This window comes from Zeugodacus cucurbitae, chromosome 4 (assembly GCF_028554725.1).
Source record: "Zeugodacus cucurbitae isolate PBARC_wt_2022May chromosome 4, idZeuCucr1.2, whole genome shotgun sequence".
NCBI lineage: Eukaryota > Metazoa > Arthropoda > Insecta > Diptera > Tephritidae > Zeugodacus > Zeugodacus cucurbitae.
Genome location: NC_071669.1, coordinates 9,194,153 through 9,220,285, shown reverse-complemented (window position 1 = coordinate 9,220,285; position 26,133 = coordinate 9,194,153). Strand labels below are relative to the sequence as shown.

Below are 26,133 nucleotides of genomic sequence, written 5' to 3'. Positions count from 1 at the left end.
TTGTAGACCTAATATAATAAATCTTGCTTTAATTTTATAAAACTAAAATAAATAAATTAATTAATTATTATTATAAAAATTTATAAATGATTTTAAAAATAAATAAATTAATTTAATATGAAAAAGTATGAGATGAAGATAAAAAATGTATATTAGAAAATTGCTTAAAAAAGTTTTTTACATTTTCCAAAATTAATTCTTTGAATATATAAAAAAAATAGAATAAATTAATAATTAAATTGAAAAACACTTTTTTTTTAATTTTTTGCAAAGCAAATTGCATTCATTTTTAGTTATAAATTGCTATGTACAAGATTTAACTATTTATATAGATATATTTATTTAGGAGATATAATTCTTTTTTCTCAATTATTAAAAAAATTAAAAAAAAAAATAAATATTTTAGTCTTTTTGAAAAAAACTACAGTCACTTTTTTGCGAAATTTAAAAAATTGTTCAACTGTTGGGTTGAGGTTATGATTTTATGGTTTAAGCGCCTAAAAGATGCAAATAAAAAAAAATTTCTATTTCAATATTATGCAAAAATTAATGTTAATTATTTTAAACATTAAGAATTACAGATAACAGTTTAATAACCCATTTTTTAATAAAAAATTTGTAAAAAGTCTTCAAAAACAACAATTTTGATAATTAATGTGCCTAAAAGATGCAAAATAAATACGTATTTTAATTATCATGGAAAACACCTTTTAAGTATTAAAAAGAAAAATATTGATTAAAATTTATATGATTTTTAAAGCATTTATACAAACTAATTTTAGAACTAAATAAAACGTTAACAATAATGTAATAATAATTTTATATAAATTTAAATTTTAAGTAAAATGTTTTCGATTAAGTAAGAAAAGAATATATATTTTTTTATGGTTAAAAAAATCTAATTTTGCGAAATTTTTATTTTATTTTAAATTAACTTTGTGTATTTTTATATATTTGCTAATAATTCTTTATATATAGTATATTTGTATAACTACATGTTTGTTTACTGTTATTTTGTTTTTTTTTTTTTTAATATTTATATAGTTTTTTTTCATATTATTACAAAGCAGGTAACAATTTCTACACACAAAGTACACAAATCACGTTTAAGTGTGGTTATTATCCTTTTGATCCTGGGAAAGTAGGCTACATTATAAAACTGTAAAATTTTACAAAAGAACCTCTGAAGCTTTTCACAAAAAATCACAAACATTTTGCTAAATTTCAAATTTCACATTAACTACTAGCTTCATTTAGCGAATTCAACTTGGTATTTTACATGCTTGAAAATCTCAAAAACAAAAATTTTAAATTCAGTTAAACTAGTATAAATATTGCTAGACTTTGTTAGTGTATTTGAGTTGCATTTTGTTTTACAAAAAGTTCACTTTTTTTGTGAAAAACTAATTTATTAACAAAATGGTAAAATCAAAGCACTGCGAATACAGTTAACAGTGCACACTACTACACACACGCATATATATAAATATGTATTCATACAATCACATACATAATGCATAGATAACTAGGTTCGGTATGTGTTTAGCTGCTAAGACTACTACACGCTAAACTATGCTTAGTGTATTTATTTATATAATTTTGGTTTTTGGGTAATTTTTGGTTTCGGTTGATTCTAGCGGCCTTTGAAGGGCTTACATGTTTCTAAGTATAATTTCACAATTGTTTCACTTCGATTATAGGTTATGTTGTGGTAATTTTTTTTTTTTAATATAATTTTATTAATTGTTACTTTGTAAATATGTTAAAGCTTTAATTGCATATAAATACTTTTTGTTAGGTTATGTACAAAAAAATACAAACAAAAATTAAAAAAAAAAATTTAAAAAAAAAATTTTTTAAATAAAAAAAAAATTTAAATAAAAAAAATTTTAAATAAAAAAAATTTAAATAAATATTTTTTTTTAATGCGCAAAATAATTAATTTTCTAAGCAATTTTTCGAAAATTTCAACAAATTAACTTAGCATTAGTCTACGAACAATTTTTGTTTGCCATATAAGTTTGCCGCAAAAACAAAGCTTCTTTTCACATTATATATTTTAGATAACAAGTTTTTTTTAGCTCACTCTTGCATACATTTAGTTAATTGCTTTCTTCAAGAAAGCCTTTCATTACTTGTACTTTTCCAAATTTCAACATCTCTTTCACTTTATTATTTAATAATATATAATTGTTGTTGCTTTTTAGTATATATATATTCTGCATAAATAGTTTTACTACTTGCTTAAACTAACTGTACAATTTCTTATTTATCTAAGTAACTATGTTTTATTGATGCCTTTTCCTTTCAACACATTCGCTCTTCACCAATATTCCTTTATAGACGCCTTGCATTACATTCAATTGTTTGTCACTTGGTACTTGGTTAGATCCAGCAAATGCTCGTAGAATAGATCCTCATGCGGCGTCAAACCGATCATTATCCAACCACAGATGGCGCCAATGCTGCGTGTCACCGATAAGCTACTCCAAACACTCAATACGCTGTTGCTATACTGCTTGGAAGAGATGGAAAATATATCAATAAAATTTTTTGGATACAAATATAATTCGAAAACTAGAATTCCTAAGATTTTTGTGTAAATAATTTTACTAATTGACTCAATTAGTGTAAACAATTTATTAATTGACTAAATTAAGACGCATAATGATAGTTAATGACTGCTTATTTTATAAGAAACGGCTAGTTGAATCAATTGTCAATTTTTGTCGCAGCTCATTAATTGAGGCAAGTGCAAACAATTTACTAATTGACTCAATTAAGACGCATGACGATTTTTAATGACTACTGTTTGTATTAAAATAATCTGCGTGTGTCAATTCTCAGTTGTTGTGGCAATTTCCTTATTGAGTCAAACAACATTTAGTGTACACAATTTACTAATTGAGTCAATTAATACATTTAAAGAATTTTTATAATTTTAAATTTCAGACTATGTAGCAGTTTGAGTCAATTAGTGTATACATCTTTCAAATTTACTAAATTAACTGTCTAAATGACGCTACTAATAGAACGCTTCATTCAAGATTATTATTGTTTGTATAAAAAGGGTAATATATTTATTAATTCATTAATTCTTGGAAAATTCTGAGTTAAACTTTTGTCTTTATTAACTTACCATTTCTTCTTGTGTTAGCGTCACATTCGTATTGTTAGTGTAATAGAGTCGTTCATCAATCGAATTGGAGCATAACGTTAATATTATTGTCGCTATATAAATCATTGCAATGATTAGCCAACGAAATGAGACGAATTCGGTGGCATTGCTGAAGTCCCAACGGCAAATGTCCATGCTGGAAGGAAGAGAGAAGAGTTGTGTTAAAAAAATTTATAAAATAATTTACGCTAAATTAGAAATAAAAGATATTAGGCAAAATCAATTTAAAGGTGTTATAATTGCGGCATCATTAAGCTCTATACAACCTGGTAAACCACTCAATTTGGTCCCAAAAATAATTTTTGAATATCGAATTCCATTTAAACCACTTCTTTCATTTCCTGAGTAGTCTGAAGATAAGGAAGGATCTCAATTAAGGGTTTCTTATTCAATTCCACCCAAAAAAATTAAACCTTCGCATAACCCTAAATGTGTCACCATTTCCTAGCTAAACTTAACCTCAAATTTTTACACCCAAACTAGATTTCCACTTCATAAATACGCACTGTCATGTAATTAATCTGAGAACTGAAAAACGTGTTAGTGAATAGCAGAAATAAACTTTTTAGTGCGTAAATAATATCTCATAAAAAGTTATTCATATTTTTCGCACAAAAGTTTCAAATTTCTATGAGTCTAACGATGACATTTGACATTTCATGCCGTCATCATAAAAGTCTACATATACTGACATATATAAATAACTGAACGACTTAGACAAAAACAATACCGCTGTGAATATGAAATATTCTAGTTATGAACATTATAATAGTTGTACAATAATCAAATAAAGCCTCTGGCATACAGCCACAACTTTGAGCGGAGATAACTGCCCAGTAGGAAAATACAAGAAATCGAAGATAGATATGGTTCTAGTAACCTATTGTGCGTTCAAATTCATGATTTTCTTTTCTATAGAAGCAACTTGCGAATTTAATATCTCATCATGAAGAAGTATCAAAAAATCTTTCCTTCAGGCTCAACACAAACCGGATTAGTCAAAAACGTCTTTGACTAATAAGACAAAAACCGTAACAAGTGATCATGCGTTTTTGTCTCGTCTTGTTCGGTGTGTGTTGTCTCATATGAAGCTATGGGATGTTGTCGTATCAGACAAGAAAAGACGTCTTGACTAGTTTAGTATTTTTTCATGCTTAAAGAATTATATTTCTTTAATTTTTCTCTTCTATGTAGTATAATTCTTATAAATCCCGACCTAAAGCTTGAACTGACTCAACTTTCACTTTCCTACAGGGTACAGGTCTATGTGGGAGTCGTACTACGAACATAACTGTAGGATGTTTCGCACAAATAAGAACAGTTACAAAAGCATACAAATGCAACACATGCAGAGCACAGTTGACATTTAAAATATAATTTATACAAAAACAATAATAACTGTAAACATCACACAGCACTGCATTGAAAAGAGCAACAAAGAGTCCATCATATGCACGGAAGTGAATTGAAAGGGCGGTATGAAAGGAAGAATACCACAAATGACGAAACTGTAAAATGAAAATATTACACAAATATACAATTTGTATATATTGTATATTCACATATCTTTATATACTATATATATATATATATACATACATATATATATATATATATATGCATTAATATATAGCGTATGCAGCCACAGCTGCAAATAATTTATGCTGGCAAAAGTTGGCGTGTTAAAGGTCAAACTATTTTCCAATGTTGAACTTGTAATTTTTACACGCTGTAAAAGTTTTTAGCAAAAAATCATAAATAAATGCACTTGTGGTAGTTAGAGTGTGTGGGAATGGCAATCTCACACAAAGAAAATCATGCATGCTTACTGAAGCACTTGCTTTCTGAAATACTCTGACAGAATTTAATTTTTAGTTTCGAAGAATAGTGAAAAACTCTAATACGCACACTTTGAGCATCTTTTCAAGATTTAAGACACTAGGCAGTACTAATAACTAACTAGTTTGCGAACTAGTGTTAAAAAAACCACTTCTAATTATAGACTGTGGAATATTTTATTGTAGAAAACATATATTTTTATAATAAAATCGAGGAAAACAAATTCTGTGGGAATTTTCGGAAAATTTAGACCAATATACAGACCAGTTATAAACTAGTTGCAGACTAGGGTTAAATAAAACACTTCGAATTATAGACTGTGGAATGTTTTATTGTAGAAAATGTATATTTCTATAATAAAATCTGACAAAACAGGTTCTGTGATCATTTTTGAAAAATTTAGACCAATATGAGGAGCCAGTTATAAACTAGTTACATAGTAGTATTAAACGGACCACTTCCAAAAAGAAATATTTTTCTAATAAAATCTAGAAAACTGATTCTACAATCATTTTTGGAAAATTTGAGCAAATAAAAGGGACCGTGATAAACTAGTTGCGGAATAAGGTTAAACAAACCACTTTTGATTATAGACTGCGGAACAATTTTATTGGAGAAAATGTATATTTTTATAATAAAAACTAAAATAAAGGCTTCTGTGGAAATTTTTGAAAAAAATTTATAAATATAAATGTTCTGTTATAAACTAGAAGCGGAGTAAGGTTAAATGGACCACATCCTGATTGTTAATTGATAAAACATTGCAGAAACAAAATACTTTTATAGTGAAATCTAGCAAAACAGACATTGTGAATATTTTTGGAAGATTTAAGCTAATGGAAAGGACCAGTTACAAACTAGTTACGAAATAATGTCAAACTAACTTCTTCGGACTATAGCCTGTAAAGCAATTATGTTACAGAAAACAAATATTTTTATAATAAAATCTAGCAAAACAAATTTTGTGACCTTTTTCTAAGATTTGAATAATCATAAAGGCCCAGTTATAAACTAGTCAGGATCGGGAAGGACCTCTCCGAGGCGTTCGATACCAAACGAGGTTTCAGGCAAGGTGACTCACTATTGTATGACTTCTTTAACCTGATGCTGGAGGAAATAATACGAGCTGCAGAGCTAAATATAGAAGGTACATTCTTCTATAAGAGTGAACAGCTGCTGGCGTACGCCGATGATTTCGATATAATTGGAAACAACACCCGCGCCGTTAGTTCTGCTCTTTCCAGACTGGATAAGGAGGACAACACGAAATATCTCCTGTCATCAAACAAACAGTCAGCGCATTAGCGTCTTTGCTCCCACGTCACTGTTGACTGTCATAACTTTGAAGTTCTAGATAATTTCGTTTACCTAGGCACTAGATAATTTCGTTTACTCAACGCCAATAATAATATCAGCATCGAAATCCAACGCAGAATCACTCTTGCCAACAGGTGCTACTATGGATTGAGTAGGCAATTGAAAAGTGAAGTCCTCTCTTGACGAACAAAAACCAAACTCTACAAGTCCCTCATCATTCCCGTACTGCTTTATGGTGCAGAAGCGTGGACGATGTCAACATCCGATGAGACGGCATTAGGAGTTTTCGATAGAAAGGTTTTGCGGATGATTTACGGTCCCTCAAATATTGACAACGGCGAATTCCGCAAACGATGGAATGATGAGCTGTACGAGCTGTACGGCTAGGTCATGTTGTTCGAATGGACGAAAATGCTCCAGCTCTGAAACTGTTCGATGCAATACCCGCTGGTGGAAGCCGAGGAAGAGGGAGACCTCCACTCCGATGGAAGGACCAGGTGGAGAAGGACCTGGCTTCACTTGGTATTTCTAATTGGCGCCAAACTGCCAAACCAGAAATAAGTGGCGCGCTGTTGTGAACTCGGCTATAACCGCGTTAGCAGTGTCTACGCCAGTCAAGAAGAATAAGTTATAAACTAGTTACAGAGTAGTGTTAAACGGACCACTACAAAAAAAATTATATTTTAATAATTAAGTCGAGCAAGACTGATTTCGAGAAGATGTGGGGTGTTGAGAATATTGTTTTTTGCTTTTCTTGGTTTTTAAAAGCTCTAAGGGGAATAGCACAGGGATATCAAAATCTTCAGCAATCAAAATCTCAACAATGAATCTGCTGAAATATACTAAAAATAAATAAATAAAACTGATCCATTTTCAACCAGTTATACAGTTAGTTTTATGTTGTCCTCTTTAGAATTCATTTTCAGTCCGAATTTCCTACTGGGTTGCTTTAACCAACCACAAAGATAATGCGTGTAGGCGGAAGAAAAGCATACAACTGCGCTTCTATATATTTACTTAAGTGAATGCGGGTGGTTATGCACTAAAATGTCAACGACAAAATGCGCAATGTAACGCAAAAGCAATAATGGCGACAACAACAACAAACTCATACTTTAACCAACCACCCAGCAATGAGCTCACTACCCACACACCTACATGCATACATATTTATTTTATTATGAACGCAAAATAGCAGAATTTTCATTGCAAATGTCAAAGGCGCTAGCATGACAGCACGTCAGTTGCAACAACAACAACAACCACAACGTATACGTAAACAAATATTTATATTTATTGAAAGAAAGCAAGCACAGTGTTTGACGTGATGAAATGATAAATAAAAGAAATAAAAATGTCAGTTGTATGTGTGTGTGTGTGTGTGTGTGCGGCACTTTAACATAATTACTTTCGTTGTATATTTCACACAAGTGTTAAAAATAAAATGAAATAAAAAAAATATATTTGCTTTTGCATTAAATTAATTTTCGCGAGTGCCGCAAAAGCACGCCCACAGACTTACATACAAACACACACACATACGCCCACATTTGCAGTTACAATTCCAAGCATGCGCTAGCACTCAGCACACAACACACTTGAATAATGCTGCAACAACAACAACAACAGCGAAAACTTGTATGCACCCAACAACACTACAAGCACGCACCGCATTCATTTTCATCGCCTTAACGCCTGCTACATTAGCGCGCGCACGCTCACACGCCTACGCCTACACTGATGACCGTGAAGAAGTATTTGAAATTTATGATTTATTATCTGCTGTAATGCACACACACACACATAAACACGCTCCCAGAGGCAGACTCACGTATGTATGTGCGTATGGCAACCTTAGCAAAAACTTTCCAGTACTTAATGGCGTAAGTTCAGTTAGAGCAGCTCATGAATAAATCGCATGCGAGTGGCTTGCGACCGCCTACAAGCTGCCACATCAATTAGTAGCGGCTAATAGTTAGCAAGTGAACTTGTAATTTGCACTTGACTGCTGCAAAAGTTTGCTGATTTTTCCTTACTTCGCCTAACTTAATTTACATTGCTTCACATTTAAATCTTAAATTATTGATTTTTTTCGTCGCAAAACCTTGCATTTTTCTTTTAGCTAAAAGGTCAATGTGTTCTTGAAATTTATAATACCTAGCGCATGCTAGCACGCTCGCCATAGGTAAGTAAGTCTTTGTGGAGATATATCTGAATATATACTATATCAAAATAAATACAAATAACTATTGAATAATGCACAGCTGCAATCCATTTGCGGAATTGCTTGTCAATGCTCTTACGGCACTCATATGAATAATGAAAATATAGAGCACATAAGGTTACACACATATAATACGAGTACATACAGGTAATAGCAAGCTACAGCATACTGCAAAAACTCTTAAAAAATGTTAAATTAAATCCTGAGAGAGGGGCAAGAAAGATATACATACATATGAATAATTATATCACTACTGCTGAGGTTCACTTAAACTTTTTTATATTCAGAATTTGGCCTCCAGAATTTATACTTGATTTTGCTGTAATAAGCCTCAAACCCGTTTTTCTTCTTCTTGACTGGCGTAGAAACCGCTTACGCGGCTATAGCCGAGTCCACAACAGCGCGCCACGCATCTCTCCTTTCGAACAACATGACCTAGGGGAGCCGCTGTCTTTTTATTCGCTGGACTATGGCTATGTCGTCGAACAACACATACAGCTCATCATTCCATCTTCTGCGGTATTCGCCGTTTCCAATGTTTAAGGGACCATAAATCTTCCGCAAAACCTTTCTAGCGAAAACACCTATTGCCATCTCATCGGAAGTTGACACCGTCGACGCTTCTGCACCATAAAGTAGGACGGGAATGATGAGGAACTTGTAGAGTTTGGTTTTTGTTCGTCAAGAGAGGACTTCACTTTTCAATTGCCCACTCAGTCCAAAGTAGCACCTGTTGGCAAGAGTGATTTGCGTTGGATTTCCAGGCTGACATTGTTATTGCTGTTAATGCTGGTTCCCAGGTAGACGAAATTATCTACAACTTCAAAGCTATGACTGTCAACAGTGACGTGGGAGCCAAGACGCGAATGCGCTGACTGTTTGTTTGATGACAGGAGATATTTCATCTTGTCCTCGTCAAAGCAGAACTAACGGCGCGGGTGTTGTTTCCAATGATATCGATATTATCGGCGTACGCCAGTAGCTGTACACTTTTATAAAAAATTTTACCTTCTCCCTTTAGCTCTGCGGCTCGAACTATTTTTTCCAGCATCAGGTTAAAGAAGTCACACCATAGCGAGTCACCTTGTCTGAAAGTCTAACATTTTGGGACCCATAAAACTTCATTATTAAGTAATCCTTTTTAAAATTGAAAGTAGTTGAACCATAAAACAACATATGACAGGCTTTTTGCCAAACAAACCTATTCTTCAAACCTCTGCTGCTTTCTAATTGGATTCGTGACTAGATAAGTGATTTATTCTCATTTCAACTCAAAACGCTAGTCCATTCATCGTTACGAAAGTTAACAGTAATTCTATAGGCCAAACAAAAATACTTCGCCACTTGACTTTAAGTTAGCTTAGGTCAAGGGTTAGATATGCACGACTTCACAGAATCTCACTTAGATTGCTTGAACTGTCCCTTGTGACACCCAAATACTCCTAAGAGATCGCAAGACACTCACGATTCGAAATAAGCGCTTGGACTTTATTACAAAGTTATTAAGTCGGCTAATGTCGATTCCAGTCGCTTCAGTGGGTTCGCCGAAGGTATGCTTACCGAGGTGTTTTCATCTTAGACTGGCAAATGCTAAACATTGAAGGAGAAAGTGCTTGGATGATTCAGCTACGCCATCGTCCAAGCGCCATTGGCACTTGCGTCTGGCTTGGTCCCTAATCTCACAGCATGTTTACCTATAGGACAATAACCAGTAAGCACACTAATAATAGCGCGGAGATGAACCTTGCCTAGAGACAGCAGCTGAAAGGATCGTTTTCGGTCCACCGTCGAGCAGAAAGACCTCGCAACTACACAGGTATTGGTTGGTTGTATGTCCAGCGTATGGCGAGATCACGCGAAATGGATTGAGCGCTCTAACCACTTCGACGTCAATGTTTCTAGGAACCATCTCTTGCAGCTGGCTCTTGGTCTTTATAACTCACTTTCTCAGCAACCGTATATATGGATTCGTTCCGATTATGTAGATACATTTGTCAGGGAAATGGATATTCGACCCCAATACTCATACCATCCGTTAGTTCCAGTGCTAGCTAACACCATTTACATGAAAGTTCCATACTTTCAAAGCCAGAAGATCTGATGATATTTAAAACACCATTAATGGTAAGGCATTAAAAAGTTCATACATCCCCTTGTGCTATCTCATGTGGTATTCAGATGAGTCGTTAGAATCTTTTAAAGATAAAATCTTTCATGCTATATGATAGTCATGAAAATAAACCTATAAGGCGTTAGAGTTGTTCTTCGAGAAAACTCTTTTCAATTTCATATTCAATCTAATAGAGAATATTCTAGATTACACATCGAAATTTTACGCTGATTCTGTGGCAAAGTTATTGTATACGACAACGAAACTATGGTTATCCATAAGGAAATAGTTCTATGGTATGATAGCACAGAATTTGGGAGTTAAGAAGCTGTCTAAAACCTCGTTTAGTATCAAAGATATTCCTCCTCATATTCCAATTCTGTATAAAGAGGTATCCATAGATCTAAAATCAATATTTCAAAGTGCAAACTGGGTGTCAAAGTAAAAAAATATATGGAGTTTATATGTATATATATATATAGTACTAAGCAAACTAGTAATTCTAGTCTATTAAAGAGTAAATAACACATTTGTCAATAAGTTTTCTTTCAAGGTCTGAATCTGGTAAATATACAGATGTGAAGTAGATTTTTCAGATCCTTGACTTCCACACAATACGTTAAAACTCATTTGATAGGAATTGGGCAGATTTGATATGAATTTCGATCCGCAGGCTTGTCTTTGTCCAAACATAATCAGTTTTTCGAGTTTCAATAGCTAAGAAGGCAAGGCTTCGACTACTGTAGCCTTACACGTTTTTCGAACAAGAAGGTACGCTGCCTACCTTCAATGCAGCCACGTTGAAAGTTCACACTACAACCGGAACGTTAAAGGTCAATTCTACAAACGCTTGAAAATGTGCAACGTAGTACATAGAGTAAAGTACTCGCCCGCCCGTGTGCGTATGTAAGAACAATGGCAATCAGTCAGCTGGCTGGCTGGCGTTGGCCTTCGGAACAGATGTACAAGCAATTTACGTATATTTTAAAGCGGTGACGTAGCCATAACGGTACTGGTATGCGGGCGCAAGTATGCAAGCAGAGAGGTTGAGTGTGAATTTAGTTGGCCTTAGTAGTATTGAAAATAGTGCATAAGTGCCAGCAGAGCATTACGTGAAAGAAAATATATATGCGACAGCAGCACGCAAAGTCACAGCGTTTACACGTGCCTGCGCCTATTTGTATGCAGTGAATTGCAATTGTGAGCTACATGTGTCTCAAGCGTACACAATTACATATATATATAACGGAGCATATAACGGATTTTTCGCTGTTTTTATCTTTTCTGCACACACCCACACACCCACACACACACACACATACTCACCACTTTCCTAGACGCTTTTTAATATTTGTGGTTTTATTCTGGTCTGAAGGTTATTATTAAAAATATGCTCGTTATACCTGTGTGTAACAGATCTGTTAATAACGCCACAAAGTACCAATTTTTATGTTTAGCCAACCAAACAGTTATTTTTATGCCAGCTTGGTTATATTTACATGCGCCTGTGTGCCGATTTAACTCACAATCACTTTATTATTAGCAAAAAATTTTATTTTTTTTTGTTGTATAGTATTTTCTCTTGCCATTTTTCTATATTTATTCGCTCGTTGCTGCTCATTGCACACATGACTTGCTTCATAATTTCCACAGTTGTGGTTGCAAAAATGTATATATTGTATAGTATGTGGGGATATTATTTATGCAGATATTACAGACAATTACATACACACACACATGAATCGTGCTTTGCACACATTTATTATTTTCAAAGCATTTTATGCTTACATTGACGTAAACAAATGGGCAAATAATATATCTAACATGCTTCATCTTTATCATTTTCTATCGCTATGGTAATTGCGAGGAAATTTTGCTGAGGTGTGGTGGAATTTCGAGGTATGAAGTGGTGGATAGTCTGCTGATATCTTTCCTGAAAGTCGGGTCTAAGCGGTAGGAACGAATCCTAATTTGTATCCCAGTGAGGACTGCCAACCATACAGTATTTTTCAAGCTATTTTTCAATAACATTTTCTGTCAGGATAGGATAGGATAGGTTAAAGGGTAGATCTCCGCAGATGCAGAGAATCTCACTTAGCCAGTTTCGACTGTCCGTTGTGACCCCTAGATAACTCCAAACGGATTACTAAGACCCTCAGAATGCGACAAAGCGCATGGGCTCTGTAATAAAGTTCTTTGGTTCTTTGAAGATAGGCCTGCCGCGGTGCTTTAGCCTAAATCTGTCTGTCTGGACATTGAAGGAGGAAGTGCTTGAATGATTCCTTCCAAAGCCACCATTAAAATCATTATGCTCCCAAGAGCGCCTACACTGAACATTGCTTATTCAATCCCGACGGGCTTTATAAAAATACCCGATTCGAGAGATGACTTCAGTTTATCACGGTAACGGTTCATAGAATTCTCCAAGCATAAAGCATCTAAGCGTGTTAGGGACTACTTTTCAGATTTTACCGTCTTTTGCCATGTAAGATAGTGGAAATTATCGAGCCTTTGCTAATTTTAGTATTCAGTTTGATCGGGCCACTGTATCTCCCTGCCACCACACAACTTCTAGAAATGTATGTCGTTCACGACTTCCTGCCACTCTTCATCCATCCATCAAATCGTTTTGAGGAAACCAATTAAACCAACAGAAGTATTTTTAGATAATGTTATATATATTATTCAGTTCATCTTTCCTTAAAAGTCCAAGTCTTGTGGGTCTACCATAACTCTAAAGTAAATTTGTTGCAAGCTCTATATTGGTGGTGATGCACGAGCTGAGGTGTTCCACCTAAATCCATTCCTTGAAATCCGAAAGAAATAGGTGACGCTATAGGTTAGTATTAAGGCCTGTTCTATTGACGTTGTAGGTGACTATAGTCCACTAGCTTTGAAAACATGTCTAGTCTAATAGAAACTCAATTTCAACTTCTTTAGAATCCTTTAGATTTCATATTCCAGCTCCTTCGTTCAACTTTCCGTCCTAATTCCGATCCAATACCTGACAGTCAGCAACTCATATCTATTCTATATAACAACTACTTGACCAAGCAGCTAACCTCACAAAAATACCTTAGCTGCCTTCAAAAATTTCACATTATTTCCATCTCAACACAAAGCTCAAGTACTACTTACATTCCAAACCAATTTATATTACTAAGCACACAATTCCATCTCCTACACCAACATCCAATTAATTTAGTTATTACAAAGGACTTACCGATCAAAAACCGAAACCATGCATACAATTGCCAAACAATAGAATGTATTCAGATAGATCCCAGCGAATGTAGCATAATCCTTCACGAAGCTGAAATTTTGCTGCGTGTCAGTTAACATAGATTTATCAACATCACTACCACCGCTGCCACCATCCACCAAAGATGAGGCGACTGTAGACGCCGCGGTTGTTGCGTCCGCCTCCTGCGTCGCTTTCCCTACAGTCTCGCCCGCAAGACTGAGTAAACGCGTCCAATCGACGGGATGGCTGCTCAACACGAATAGCAAATGCGCCAAAGCTAGGCCAGCTAGCAAACCGTGGCAGATATTCGAGATGAGTATCCAAATTCGTTGAATGACGCAGGCCAATTGTATGTTCGACGTGATCTCACGATGATGCCTAAAACGAAACGAGAGAAGCGATTGTAATGAGATAATGTTTAAATTGCATATATGTATGTAAAGCATGTAAAGTAGGAAAAAAGAAGATAAAGCAAGCAATTGGCTTTTATGGCCGAAATGTAAATATTTGTTAAGCAAAAATCGGCATGGCTCTTTGGGGAGCAGTTTACATTACATAGCAATATATGTATTTGTTTGGGGAGACATTTATATAAATAGACTTTAGGTCCTTGTAAAGTTCAGCTGGGATTTATTGCAGTAAAATTTTTTTTTTTTTAATTTTTTGGAAGTGCATAAGTAGTTTTAATTTTCTTCGGTCATAGAGTAGCTCATTGTGCAATAAGGGTATTCCGATTTAGCAATCTGTTTCCTACCGACATCACATTGTTCGGAGCTTCCGACCCTGTCTTAGGAATTTGGCAGATTACGTTCGTCCAATCCAAAGGCCTTACACTCTCTCAACTAACGTCGCTTCACCTTCGCTAGAGTAGCCCATCATTGAATAAGAATATTCCGATTTAGCAATCTAAGCTTCCTACCCACATCACATAGTTCGGAGCTTCCGACCCTTTCTTAGGAATTTGGCAGAGTACATTCATCCAATCCAAAGACTTGACACTCTTTCAGCTCACGTCGCTTCACCTTCGCTAATACTTCTCCAACTTCCTTATTGACTCCTTAATTCAAACATCTCGTACTGTGAATTTGGTTTCATCAGCTTTCTGGTTTTCTGGATGACTTCAAAAGGACTTTAATTTCATGAATTCGACCCTATCTTCAAAGCTTCAGTTCATCACTGCACGATTTTCTCGAATTCTTTAGCACCCGCTATCTGTACTTGGTTCTGGAGATCAGCCAGATACTTCCTTCTCTATTTTATCTACTTGTGGCGTATATGGAAACGAAAATTATGGAGATCTTGCTGATTCGTGGGTAGTAAACCTCACAACTGAGTATCTCTGGCACCACAAATCTTACTAGGTGTGCTTTACAACTACCCCACCTTTTTGAGAAAACCATTGAATCCAATCGAGGTATTTTCGGTCCCCTTCAGCCGCGTCTATTTAACCGGAATGGACCCGGATCGAAATTCATTGAATTTTCTTAGCAGTCGATATCTGAACTTGGTTCTGGGGCCAACTTGAGACTACCTAATCGAATTTACCGTCTTGTAACGTGTATGGGAACAGAAAATATCGCTAGCTTGCCAATTTGAGCCTTTGACCGGACGGCTGAGTCGCTCTCCCACACATATCTTACTAGAAATTCGTGTCCTTACAACTTCTTTCCATTCTTCATCCATTCATCAATTCTTTTTGAGCAAACCACTGAATCTGACCTTACAGCCGGGTCTACTTAACCAAAACGGACTCTGAATTGTATATGGGCTTGACAATTCTTGCCGGTAGCATTCCTCAAAATATTTAAGGAATACAACAACAATAACTACAGAGATCCCTCTTACAAGAAATCCAAAAAATCATACATCTTTTGCAAAGCTCGCCTTCAGGGTCACATTATCTCATTCTAACGGGTGATTTTTTTGAGGTTAGGATTTTCATGCATTAGTATTTGACAGATCACGTGGGATTTCAGACATGGTGTCAAAGAGAAAGATGCTCAGTATGCTTTGACATTTCATCATGAATAGACTTACTAACGAGCAACGCTTGCAAATCATTGAATTTTATTACCAAAATCAGTGTTCGGTTCGAAATGTGAAATCCGCTTTTTTATCGACAAATTTTGTTCAGCGATGAGGCTCATTTCTGGTTGAATGGCTACGTAAATAAGCAAAATTGCCGCATTTGGGGTGAAGAGCAACCAGAAGCCGTTCAAGAACTGCCCATGCATCCCGAAAAATGCACTGTTTGGTGTGGTTTGTACGCTGGTGGAATCATTGGACCGTATTTTTTCAAAGATGCTGTTGGACGCAACGTTACGGTGAATGGCGATCGCTATCGTTCGATGCTAACAAACTTTTTGTTGCCAAAAATGGAAGAACTGAACTTGGTTGACATGTGGTTTCAACAAGATGGCGCTACATGCCACACAGCTCGCGATTCTATGGCCATTTTGAGGGAAAACTTCGGAGAACAATTCATCTCAAGAAATGGACCCGTAAGTTGGCCACCAAGATCATGCGATTTAACGCCTTTAGACTATTTTTTGTGGGGCTACGTCAAGTCTAAAGTCTACAGAAATAAGCCAGCAACTATTCCAGCTTTGGAAGACAACATTTCCGAAGAAATTCGGGCTATTCCGGCCGAAATGCTCGAAAAAGTTGCCCAAAATTGGACTTTCCGAATGGACCACCTAAGACGCAGCCGCGGTCAACATTTAAATGAAATTATCTTCAAAAAGTAAATGTCATGAACCAATCTAACGTTTCAAATAAAGAACCGATGAGATTTTTTTTTTTTTAAAGTTATCAAGCTCTTAAAAAATCACCCTTTACATGGCAAAGTCTAAGCCCAGTGTAAATTCCATAAATCTCTTATCTAGTCACTGTCTAAGGGATACTAAATTCTTTTGCAAAAACAACAATAACAAAGCATACTAACAACTAAAAGACGACAATCAACCACAATTTTACGCAACCACAACAATGAGCCGAACAAATCGAACACCCACTGGGTACCGCTATTTCCAATCGTCAGCAAATATCAACTTCACTTGCTGGGACGGTCATTGTGTCGACAACAGCACGTCTGGCAGCGTAGGCGTATATGTACGCAACACAAGCACACACCGGACAAATCAAATATCCAAGGAGGTTTCCCACACGCTAAGGTCATTAGGAAATTTTTGCCGACACGCAACGCATAAAAACCGACGACCTACAAGGCAGAACTTTCGTGATGTAACCGTATGTGTATGTATCGCTGTGTGGGTGTGTGTGTGTGTGTGCGGAATACTTGTAATTTGACGTGAGCGTAAGCGTTTTTTCGACGCAAATTTTCGGTTATTTCGCAAATGAGACACATTTCAACGTTACAAATACAACAACAAAGCTTAATACACCCACACACTTACACCAGCACAATGGCAGTACAACGCCTGAGTGCTTTATGTGTATATTTTTGTATATTTTGCGTCGCTTTTACATTTTCATAGTCTAAAAATAGCTGGCAGCCTTTTGCAGTTGCTGCCAAAAATAAACTCGGCTGTTTGGAATTCATGCATAACATAAGCCCACAATCATTTTTGCTACGCACTTTTGGGTGGGCTTAGTATACAAGTACAAACCATGCCGCGAGCGATTTTCTCGATAGCGAGATAAAATATTTTTTGTTGTTATTGTTATTAATAAAGGATATGGCGTAGTTAAGAAAAGGTATGTGGAATTTCTACAAATTGGCTAAATATAACTGTAAAAACGAGCATATCTAGGTGTGCGTGTGTTCGTGCGTTTGTAGAATCCAAATAAGTACAGTTTACCAAATTAATTTTTGCGCATAAAAAGATTGTATTTTATAATAAGAAATTTTCTACAATCTAACAGAGCTTTTATGTTTGCTTCGCTATGCAATGAAAGGAGGCTACAAAGCAGCTACTGAATAGCTTAGATAACCAAGAAGCTTGGGTAATGCCATTGTGTGGAGAATGCTTGCAATATTAATTCATTGCCACTGTTGTACTATTATTGCTGTTAGCAATTTTTGAGAGCTTTTTTCTTTATTTTTTTTATAAATATCACATAATATGTTAACCCAAATCCTTACTTAACAGCTTCTCAGTATTTCTTAACACTGTCTGTTTATCAATAAAGGCATAACTTTGATATTCAAAACGGTCGTTAGTAATTTTTCAAAGCTTTTTGCATAAAAGCTTATAAGTAGCACTTGCATACTTTCAATGAATTCTTACTTGAAAGCTTTACTCTAAGTCGATCTCGAGAGAAATTCATTACTTCATTAGTACAAAGGAAAGGGTCGTTAGAAATTTTTTAGAGCTTTTTCCATTAAAATATATAAATAAAATATAATAATATCAAGAAAGGCATAACTTTGATATTCAAACGGGTCGTTAGGAATTTTCCAGAGCTTTTTGCATAAAAGCTTATAAGTAGCACTTGCATACTTTAACTGAATTCTTACTTGAAAGCTTTATTCTAAGTCAATTTCGTGAGAAATTCATTACTTCGTTAGTAGAAAGGGTCGTTAGATATTTTTTAGAGCTTTTTCCATTACAATTTATAAATAGTACTTACATTTTTAAACTTAATCCCTACTTGAAAGCTTTTGGGTATTACTCTAATAAAGTCTTTTTTATCGTTAGTATTTTTTGAGAGCTTTATGCATAAAAGCTTTTAAGTAGTACTCGCATTAAAATAAAGTCCGTACTGTAAAGTTTCTTAATAATACTCTAAAAATTATTAAAAAAATTTTGCGCGATAAATTATTTATTTTTATGGCCTAAGGTGTCCTTTGTAATTTTTTGGGAGCTTTTTGTATTTTTGAGCTAAATCCTTACTTAAAAGCTTCTGGATATTACTGCTTTTAACAAGAAATTTGTTATTTTAATATCCGAAAAGGTCGTTAGTAATTTTTGGGAGCTTTTTGCATAAAAGTTTCTAAGTAACACTTGGAGATTTCAACTGAATCCCTGCTTAAAAGCATTTGAGTATAACTTTAGCAACGTCTATTTATTAAAAAAGCAATTATTGCGATGTTCAATTAAAAGCTGTTTTAAGCTGCATATAAAGCTTCAGCTGATGTTTTTTTATTACTTTTTTTACTTGAAGCATACTATTTCCGGATAATTTATCACACTAAAATTGTACATACGCAACTCCATTAGAAAACAGAAAGACTGCTTGAAAGCTTTTGAAAACCGTAGAAAAGCTAAAAACATATTTTACTCAAAAGTGAACATTTAAACTGTTTATCAACTGCTTAAAAGGATTCTCATCTTGACTGAAAGCTCAAAGCGTAGTGAGATATTGATAAATGATCCGAAGCAACTGAACTGAAATATCCGTTGCAAAACACTTTTATCATGTTTGTAATCCATTCCAATCTAAGGCCACGTAAGCCTATAAGCTCAAGTAGCCTTATCAATTAATTTACATATGCGAGCAAAATTATATCTAAAATAAAATTTATATATTTTAGTAAATCTAAGCGATTGCTTAATCAATTAAATGACGTTAACAGGCAGATAATTGGAATTGTATGTAAACTGTCAGCAAAAATATAGCAACAAAGGTGCCCAGTTGAGGTTGCGTATACGCCATGTCAACTAATCATATGCACGTAATTAGAAATTGAGTTGATGCTAAGCGCGCTTGACAATTGTCAACTAATTTATTGAGCTTTCCGAATAGAACACGTGGTAAACAATTCAACAAATATTAATCATAAAATAACTGTACTATAGAAATCGCTTTCAAGCTTCATCCATCAATAAAGCCACCTAACAATAGCCAATATATTTTTATAACTTGCCGCAAAACTTAAAATTGAATTCCAACTTATAGTTTAGCTCGCTTTAGTCCACATGACATTTGCCAATAATAAAATGTCGCCACAGATTTAGCTTGCAGCTAGCATCACAAATAAACCACACACCCACCCACACACAAAATGTGTGCTAAATGTAGTTGCTGTGTTCTTTTCTATTTCACACTCACCTTCCACACTCGGCATCGAGTAGACAACGCGTATCGCCGAAACTGCTGCTCGCCCGCAACATACCCGCATGCTCCAAACCGCCAGCCAAGCTGCCGCCCGCGGCAGACAAACGATGCGCACCACCGCCACGTCCATTGCCAACGCCGCCACCACCTGGACCACCACTGCCACCGGCGCCACCACCGCCACCCACACCGCCAACACCCACAAACGAATGTTTATAATAGCAGTGCTCAACTGGTCGATATCCCGATGACGTCTGCAGGAACATTTTGTCAATGTGTGCGGGCGTATCCTCGGTGGGGGAGACAACCGGTGTGAATGGATTGTAGATTTCCTCACCCTCCGCGGGTACAATGTCATCGGAAAGCTCACGTAGTATGGAGGTGAGACCGCCAGCTGAGTACAGTTTGCCTGTAATGGAGAGACGAGTGTAGAATTAACAAATGAGAAAGAGAGAGCATGAAATGTGGGGAGCATATAAAAGAGATGAAAAACAAGAGAGCACATTAAGAGAGTCGCATATATTATGTGGGTTAAGCGAAAATTAGCTTATAAAATTATTAAAGAAAACAGTCCTCTTCTCGAATCTAGAGGATAAAACAGTTTGAATTTGAGTTTTATCCAAGTGATTAGTTCTCCAATAGACTAATTCCTTCTTATAACCTAATATGGACTTCAAAGATTTATTAGACTTCCGGTATCGGGTCTTTTGGAGTAAAAAAACTCATAACATTATTCGGATAGTAGATATTTTCTTATACGAAATGAGTCGAACCAATATTGGTTTAATATTACGCAGTTCTAGATAAAGAAATATAAATATAAAGAAATTTTTATCTTATGTGATCTAAATGATGTCTAGAGAACTTCATCTGCTTCATCAACTCGAGCTCCATGGTATTCGCAGGCTTGCTTGTAATATAGGGTCATGAAAAGCATGAGTTTCCAACTCTTCAAGAACATCGTCGAGGTCCAGTTGAGAGCCGGTCCATGTTGCCGAAATTAGATGACTCAAATAAATGACTGCTTCTTTCCACACATGTAAGGAATATCCTCAAACCTGCAAACCTGCTCAGCTCTTGCCCTTTCCATCATTTATAGACCTGTACCTCTATATAACCTCAACTTTTTGTAGCTTGAAGCTTACATTAGTGTATTTATAAGACCATGACCGGATCGATCTGTTTATTAGAAAATTATTCATGGAACCCAAAAACAATGGAAGCTAAGGGATGTTTTAATCGTCAAATGACTCTCTTAAGACAAACGCTCTTCTGCAGCTAATGACTTTAGGAGCATGGAATTAATTATATACTACAACTGACTTAAAGCTTTCGACTTTCTTTCACGATTTCATTGTTGTATTCACGTTTCTTTAAGAAGCTAATGCAATCTAACTAATGCTACAAATACATGCTCTTTCACAAAAATACGTTACAGTCAATGGGATGGGGAATAGAGGACGAGCTACCTTCCCACAGGCTACAAATTGTGAGGCTATTAATAGATTTGTATTGTATTGTGGCAATAAATAGTGAATACGCGAACATACGAACTTCCGTTTCGATTTGGTAGTTGGGGAAATGTCGCAGTTCATTTATGAGTACAACGCAAATGACACTTAATGACAGTTCATAAAGTGGGAATGTGAAGTATAGAAATGTTATATGAATTGCAAGCTCCATTGTATTACTAAGTGGATTCCTAATCCACAAGAAGCAGGAGATGCCAACTCTTCAAGCTACTGCATTCCCACTTCTCAACTACACTGTACTTAGTTACACTCCAACACCCAAATACTCACTTATTAAATGCCCACGCTTATCCCGTTGTGATTTCGTCTTTCGATGCACTCTCCGCTCATCATAATTCTGATCGATTTCCAACTCGCCTGACAACGAAGCGTCATTCATTTCCGAACATTGCTTCAAATAGCGCATCAACGTCTCGTTCGCCTGTCGCACTTCCAGCTCACCAGCGGCGATTAGTTTGCGTTCACGCCGCCTACGCGATTCCGATTTGCTACGCTTGCGACGCGGACTCTTCTCCAGACTACTGCGCGAACGTACCGAACGTTGGGCGGGACTCGCCTGTGGATCGGACAGTGACTGGAGCTTACGCACTGTACCGCTACCGCCAGCACCACCACCGCCACCACCGCTTGCTGCACTACCGCTACCCACACTCAGTGCGGATGGCGTTGGCGAGCTATGCTTCAACTCACGATCCATGAAACCCAATATGCCGCGATGAAACGACGCGTCCACCTCTTGTGTGCGTCGCGCCGGCGATTGTGGTGAATGTGTGCGACGATGACGGTGTCCGTGTGTCACCGTAGGTGGTAGCTGTTGCAGCGTTTCACGTAAACTCAACGCATCACCAGATGAATTACGACTGCTGCCCGGACCGCCACCGTTAGGATTTGGTGCTGTGGGCGACTCGAGTTGTGTGGCAGCCTCATCTTTCGCCGACACACCACCAACGTCCGCCGCAGCTGTCATAGACGTGTTTTCACTATTTGCAACGGGCTCCAACTCTTCGTCCTCCTGCGGTGGCGGTGAATGACCATTTACCAGCAGCACAGTTTGTTGCGATGTTGTGGACTGACTCAAAGAGGTTGTAGCCAACGGATCCAATGTATCCGTGGAGTGTGTACGTCGCTCATGCACTGTGGTGACAATCACATTAGCACAGATTGCTGTTGTCGCGCCGTAAGTGTCATCCTCGTTGCCGTGCTCATCAACCAGTGCGGTTGGAATCTCAATGGTTGTTGAAGTTTCTGCTCCAGCAGTGGTGGTGACGGCGGCGGTGCTGGCGATGGCGGCTAATTCCTGTGCACCGGTTTGTGCTCGATTGGTCCGCGCCTGACCACGACGCTCACGCACTGGCGATTGAATTGCGTTTGAATGCGTTTGCTCTGATGTTGGCGATTGCTGTTGCTGTTGCACTAGCACAGCAGCTTGTGCGTCGTCGTGCTGCGTCGTCCAGCTCGTCGACGCCGTAGTCGTATTTGTCGTTGTGTTAGTTAACGCATCCGCTACTTGTGTTTGTAGTGGTATCGTCGTCGTTGTGGTTGTTGTCATCATATTATTGCTCTGTCGGCTCGGCTGTTGGCGACTGCCATTGCTGCTGCCGCTGCCACCATTGGTTGTTGTGTTGTTGCTATTACTATTATTACTATTGCTGCTGCTGCTATTTTGGCTCTGACGCTCGTGCCGTTGATGACGCGAATCCGAACGTCGATGGCGATGACGATGCACCTTCGGGGTGGTTTCCATCTCCGCGCTGGTTCCAGCAACGTGCAATGCGTTGCAAATTTCGTTCAGTTACAACCTACACACAGCGGTTTTGCTGGCGCTTGCGTCTTTGCTGCTGTTAAATTGCACTGTTATGCAGATTTAACGGGTTTGTGGTTTGTTATTTCCTTTTCTTTTTTTGTAGGTCCGAATGTGCTTTAGATTGATATAGGAAAAGCTTTCAGTGCATAAACAGCTGCTGCTCGTGTGTCTTTCAAATAGTTTTTACTGCCTTCACAGTGCTGTGCTGCTACTTTTTGCTTTTGATGGTTTGTTGTTGTTACTTTTCTTGCATAAAAACGTTTTTTGTTGTTTAACTTTACTGTTTTTTATAAAATCAGTTATTTTTGTATATAAACAACGCAGTTCCTTTTCAATACTTTACTACTCCAAAGAGCTTTTAATATTTTACAAATTTTTTTTGTGTTATTTGTTATTTTTGTTGTTGTTTATGAAATTATTATTATTGTTGTTTAGAATTTTTGTCTTTATTTTTAATATTTCTGTTATTTTCCTTGCTTCAAATGCGTTCCAAGCAGCTTCGTCCTTCAATTTTTATACAACAAATTGTAGTTGTTGTAGTAGTTTCAAAAATTTCGCACTTTTCAATATTTTTTTCTTCAAAATGTAGCTTACTAGTACCTTACAACAATATTTTCCACTAGTTAACGCTTTCTTTATTTTTGCTTTCTTACATTTTTGTATGTTCTTCAAAGCAATTTTACGTTGTTTTGTTGCCTTTCTTGTTATTTCAGTTAAAATTACGCTTGTTTCTCATTGACCCACAAAAAATCGAATTCAATCGAAACGCTCCACAAGCTGTTTTCTAATACTAACCAACAATAACGTCCGTTTCCTTACCTCTGCTGCGTCTGCTTGTGTGCTTGCTTTTTGTTGTTGTTATTGTTGCTTTACTGTTTGGCCACGCGCCTACTGCCACTACTTATTGATTTTATGTTTAATTGAGTTTTGACATTTCATTTAACTGTCAGTTCGCGCTTTTATCGCTCAATCAACTTGAACTCACTTGTATTTGTTGTTTCTGTTGTAGTAGTATCTTCACGTTTACTTCCTGTGCTTGTTGTTAATATTACTTTCACGCTCGTACTTTGCGTTTCCTTGTATGCTTTATTTTCATTTATGTTTTTTTTTCAACAACTCTTTTGGTTTTGTTTCGTGTTCCAGTTCGTTTTGACCTAAATAGCATTTCTGGGTAAGCTAAATATTCAGTATTTCAAATGTTTCAAATGCCTAACAAGCAGTATGCATGCACTGCATACATTTATCCTTCTATTTCTATTTTCATTTTCCTCCAAAAAAATGCAAATTAATATTATTTTACGCTCTTTACTGCCATATATTCCAGTTTCAGTTTCACTTAATTTGTGCTTCTTCTTCTTCACGCTCGCAACACTGTTTAGTATTTACTTATTTACTTCCTGCTGAATTGGTCACAACAAAGCGCGCACACACACAAACACTACATAACACTACACTTCATTTAATTTACAAGCGTTTCACAGTACAAGCGTGTTTATTCGCGACGCGTTCGCTCGCGTTCACGGCTACTAAGCGACTGACTTGACACTGCTTTGCTTGCTACCCAAATTGGCTGTTGTTCAAAGGCTTTCTCTGTCACAGTAGGCTCTGTCATGACTTGAGCTTGTTGTCGTTGCCTGCTGCCATGAACAGCTTGACTATGCTGGCTTGCGCTGACACTCAGTCCACTTTCTCTTCCTTCATAGGTTGGCATTTGACTGTTGTTGTATTCAAAGCTTTATGATGACGTCAGTAGTGCTTATCGCTGCCAAAGCAGTCAACCAAGCAACCAACCAACCACAACCTTAGCGAGTCCACACATACAGTTAGTGGGTAGAGGGTGGAGGGTAGTTGGCGTACGCTTTGGGGTAGCATTGTATAAATGTCACTGCTTACAACCACGAGTATTAATTTCATTGGTTGTGGAATAATATGTAAAAAAACTGCAGAACACTCTTTTTAAACTGTTTCTTCTCTTTTGTTTGAGACTACTATATAATTTTTATTATTTTATTTTAAAAATTTACCGTGCAAAGCTTCATATTAAATAATGCTAAGCGCATTTTAGAGCGTAGTGTAAATAAATGAAAATCTTACCATCGTAGACTCTCGCACACATTCGTACATATTCGTACACACTCGTATATATTCATATAATACTCGTAATATCACTTGCTCCGCATATAATTTCAATGTTTTGTTATTTTCTTTATCTCTGCTCTCCACACTACACCCCTCACCTCAATATGCTCCTAGCCAAACCATACTCTGTACCGTCGTGCTGCCTCTCTTTCACTCTCATTATTTATGCTCGCAATTAACTGTTTACCTAAACGTTTTACAACTTTCTCTCTTGCACTTGTTGTTGTTACACTTTTTACAGCTTTTTTACAAAATTCCTTTTTCATTTGGCTCCCTTTTGTGTGGGCGCAATTTCGGTAATTACTCCCAAGCACACTCTATTTACTTTATTTGTATAAGCTCACTTGTGTTTCTGCATAATTTCAGGATAAAGTCTATTTTTAGCACAATCGCTTTCCCATTCGGAGAAGTCCTGTTAAAATTACACTGAACGAAAAAGATATAAGATAAAACAATATATCCCTTATCTGTTTGTATCAAGATTTACCTCTTTATTCTTGACTCCCCAGTAACTCAGCGATCCATTGTTAGACCTTAGATATGTGTTTTTATTATTCCGACAATTTCTCTCACAACATCCAAAAAATATTACCTTCTTAGAATATCTGCATTACCTCAAATAGGTTTAAAATCATAAATAATGAGACGATCTTGGATTTTTATAACATACCAGTCATGGAGACTTTACAGCAGTAGATGTACGCTAATCCCATTAAGTATAATAT

The 26,133-nt window shown here is 36.4% G+C and overlaps 1 protein-coding gene across 1 annotated transcript; it reads right to left on the bottom strand.

Annotated features, from left to right (window-relative positions):
* Positions 1–1,933: 1,933 nt before the first annotated feature.
* LOC105209039 (ras guanine nucleotide exchange factor glfB) lies at positions 1,934–24,814 on the bottom strand. The gene is made up of 5 exons (XM_011179194.3): positions 21,736–24,814; positions 19,928–20,342; positions 13,892–14,290; positions 3,140–3,314; positions 1,934–2,515 (listed from the first exon to the last, which is right to left on the bottom strand). The coding sequence occupies exons 1-5, from the start codon at positions 23,207–23,209 to the stop codon at positions 2,360–2,362; spliced, it is 2,619 nt and encodes an 872-aa protein (XP_011177496.2). The 5' UTR covers positions 23,210–24,814; the 3' UTR covers positions 1,934–2,359.
* Between the last annotated feature and the right edge of the window lie 1,319 nt (positions 24,815–26,133).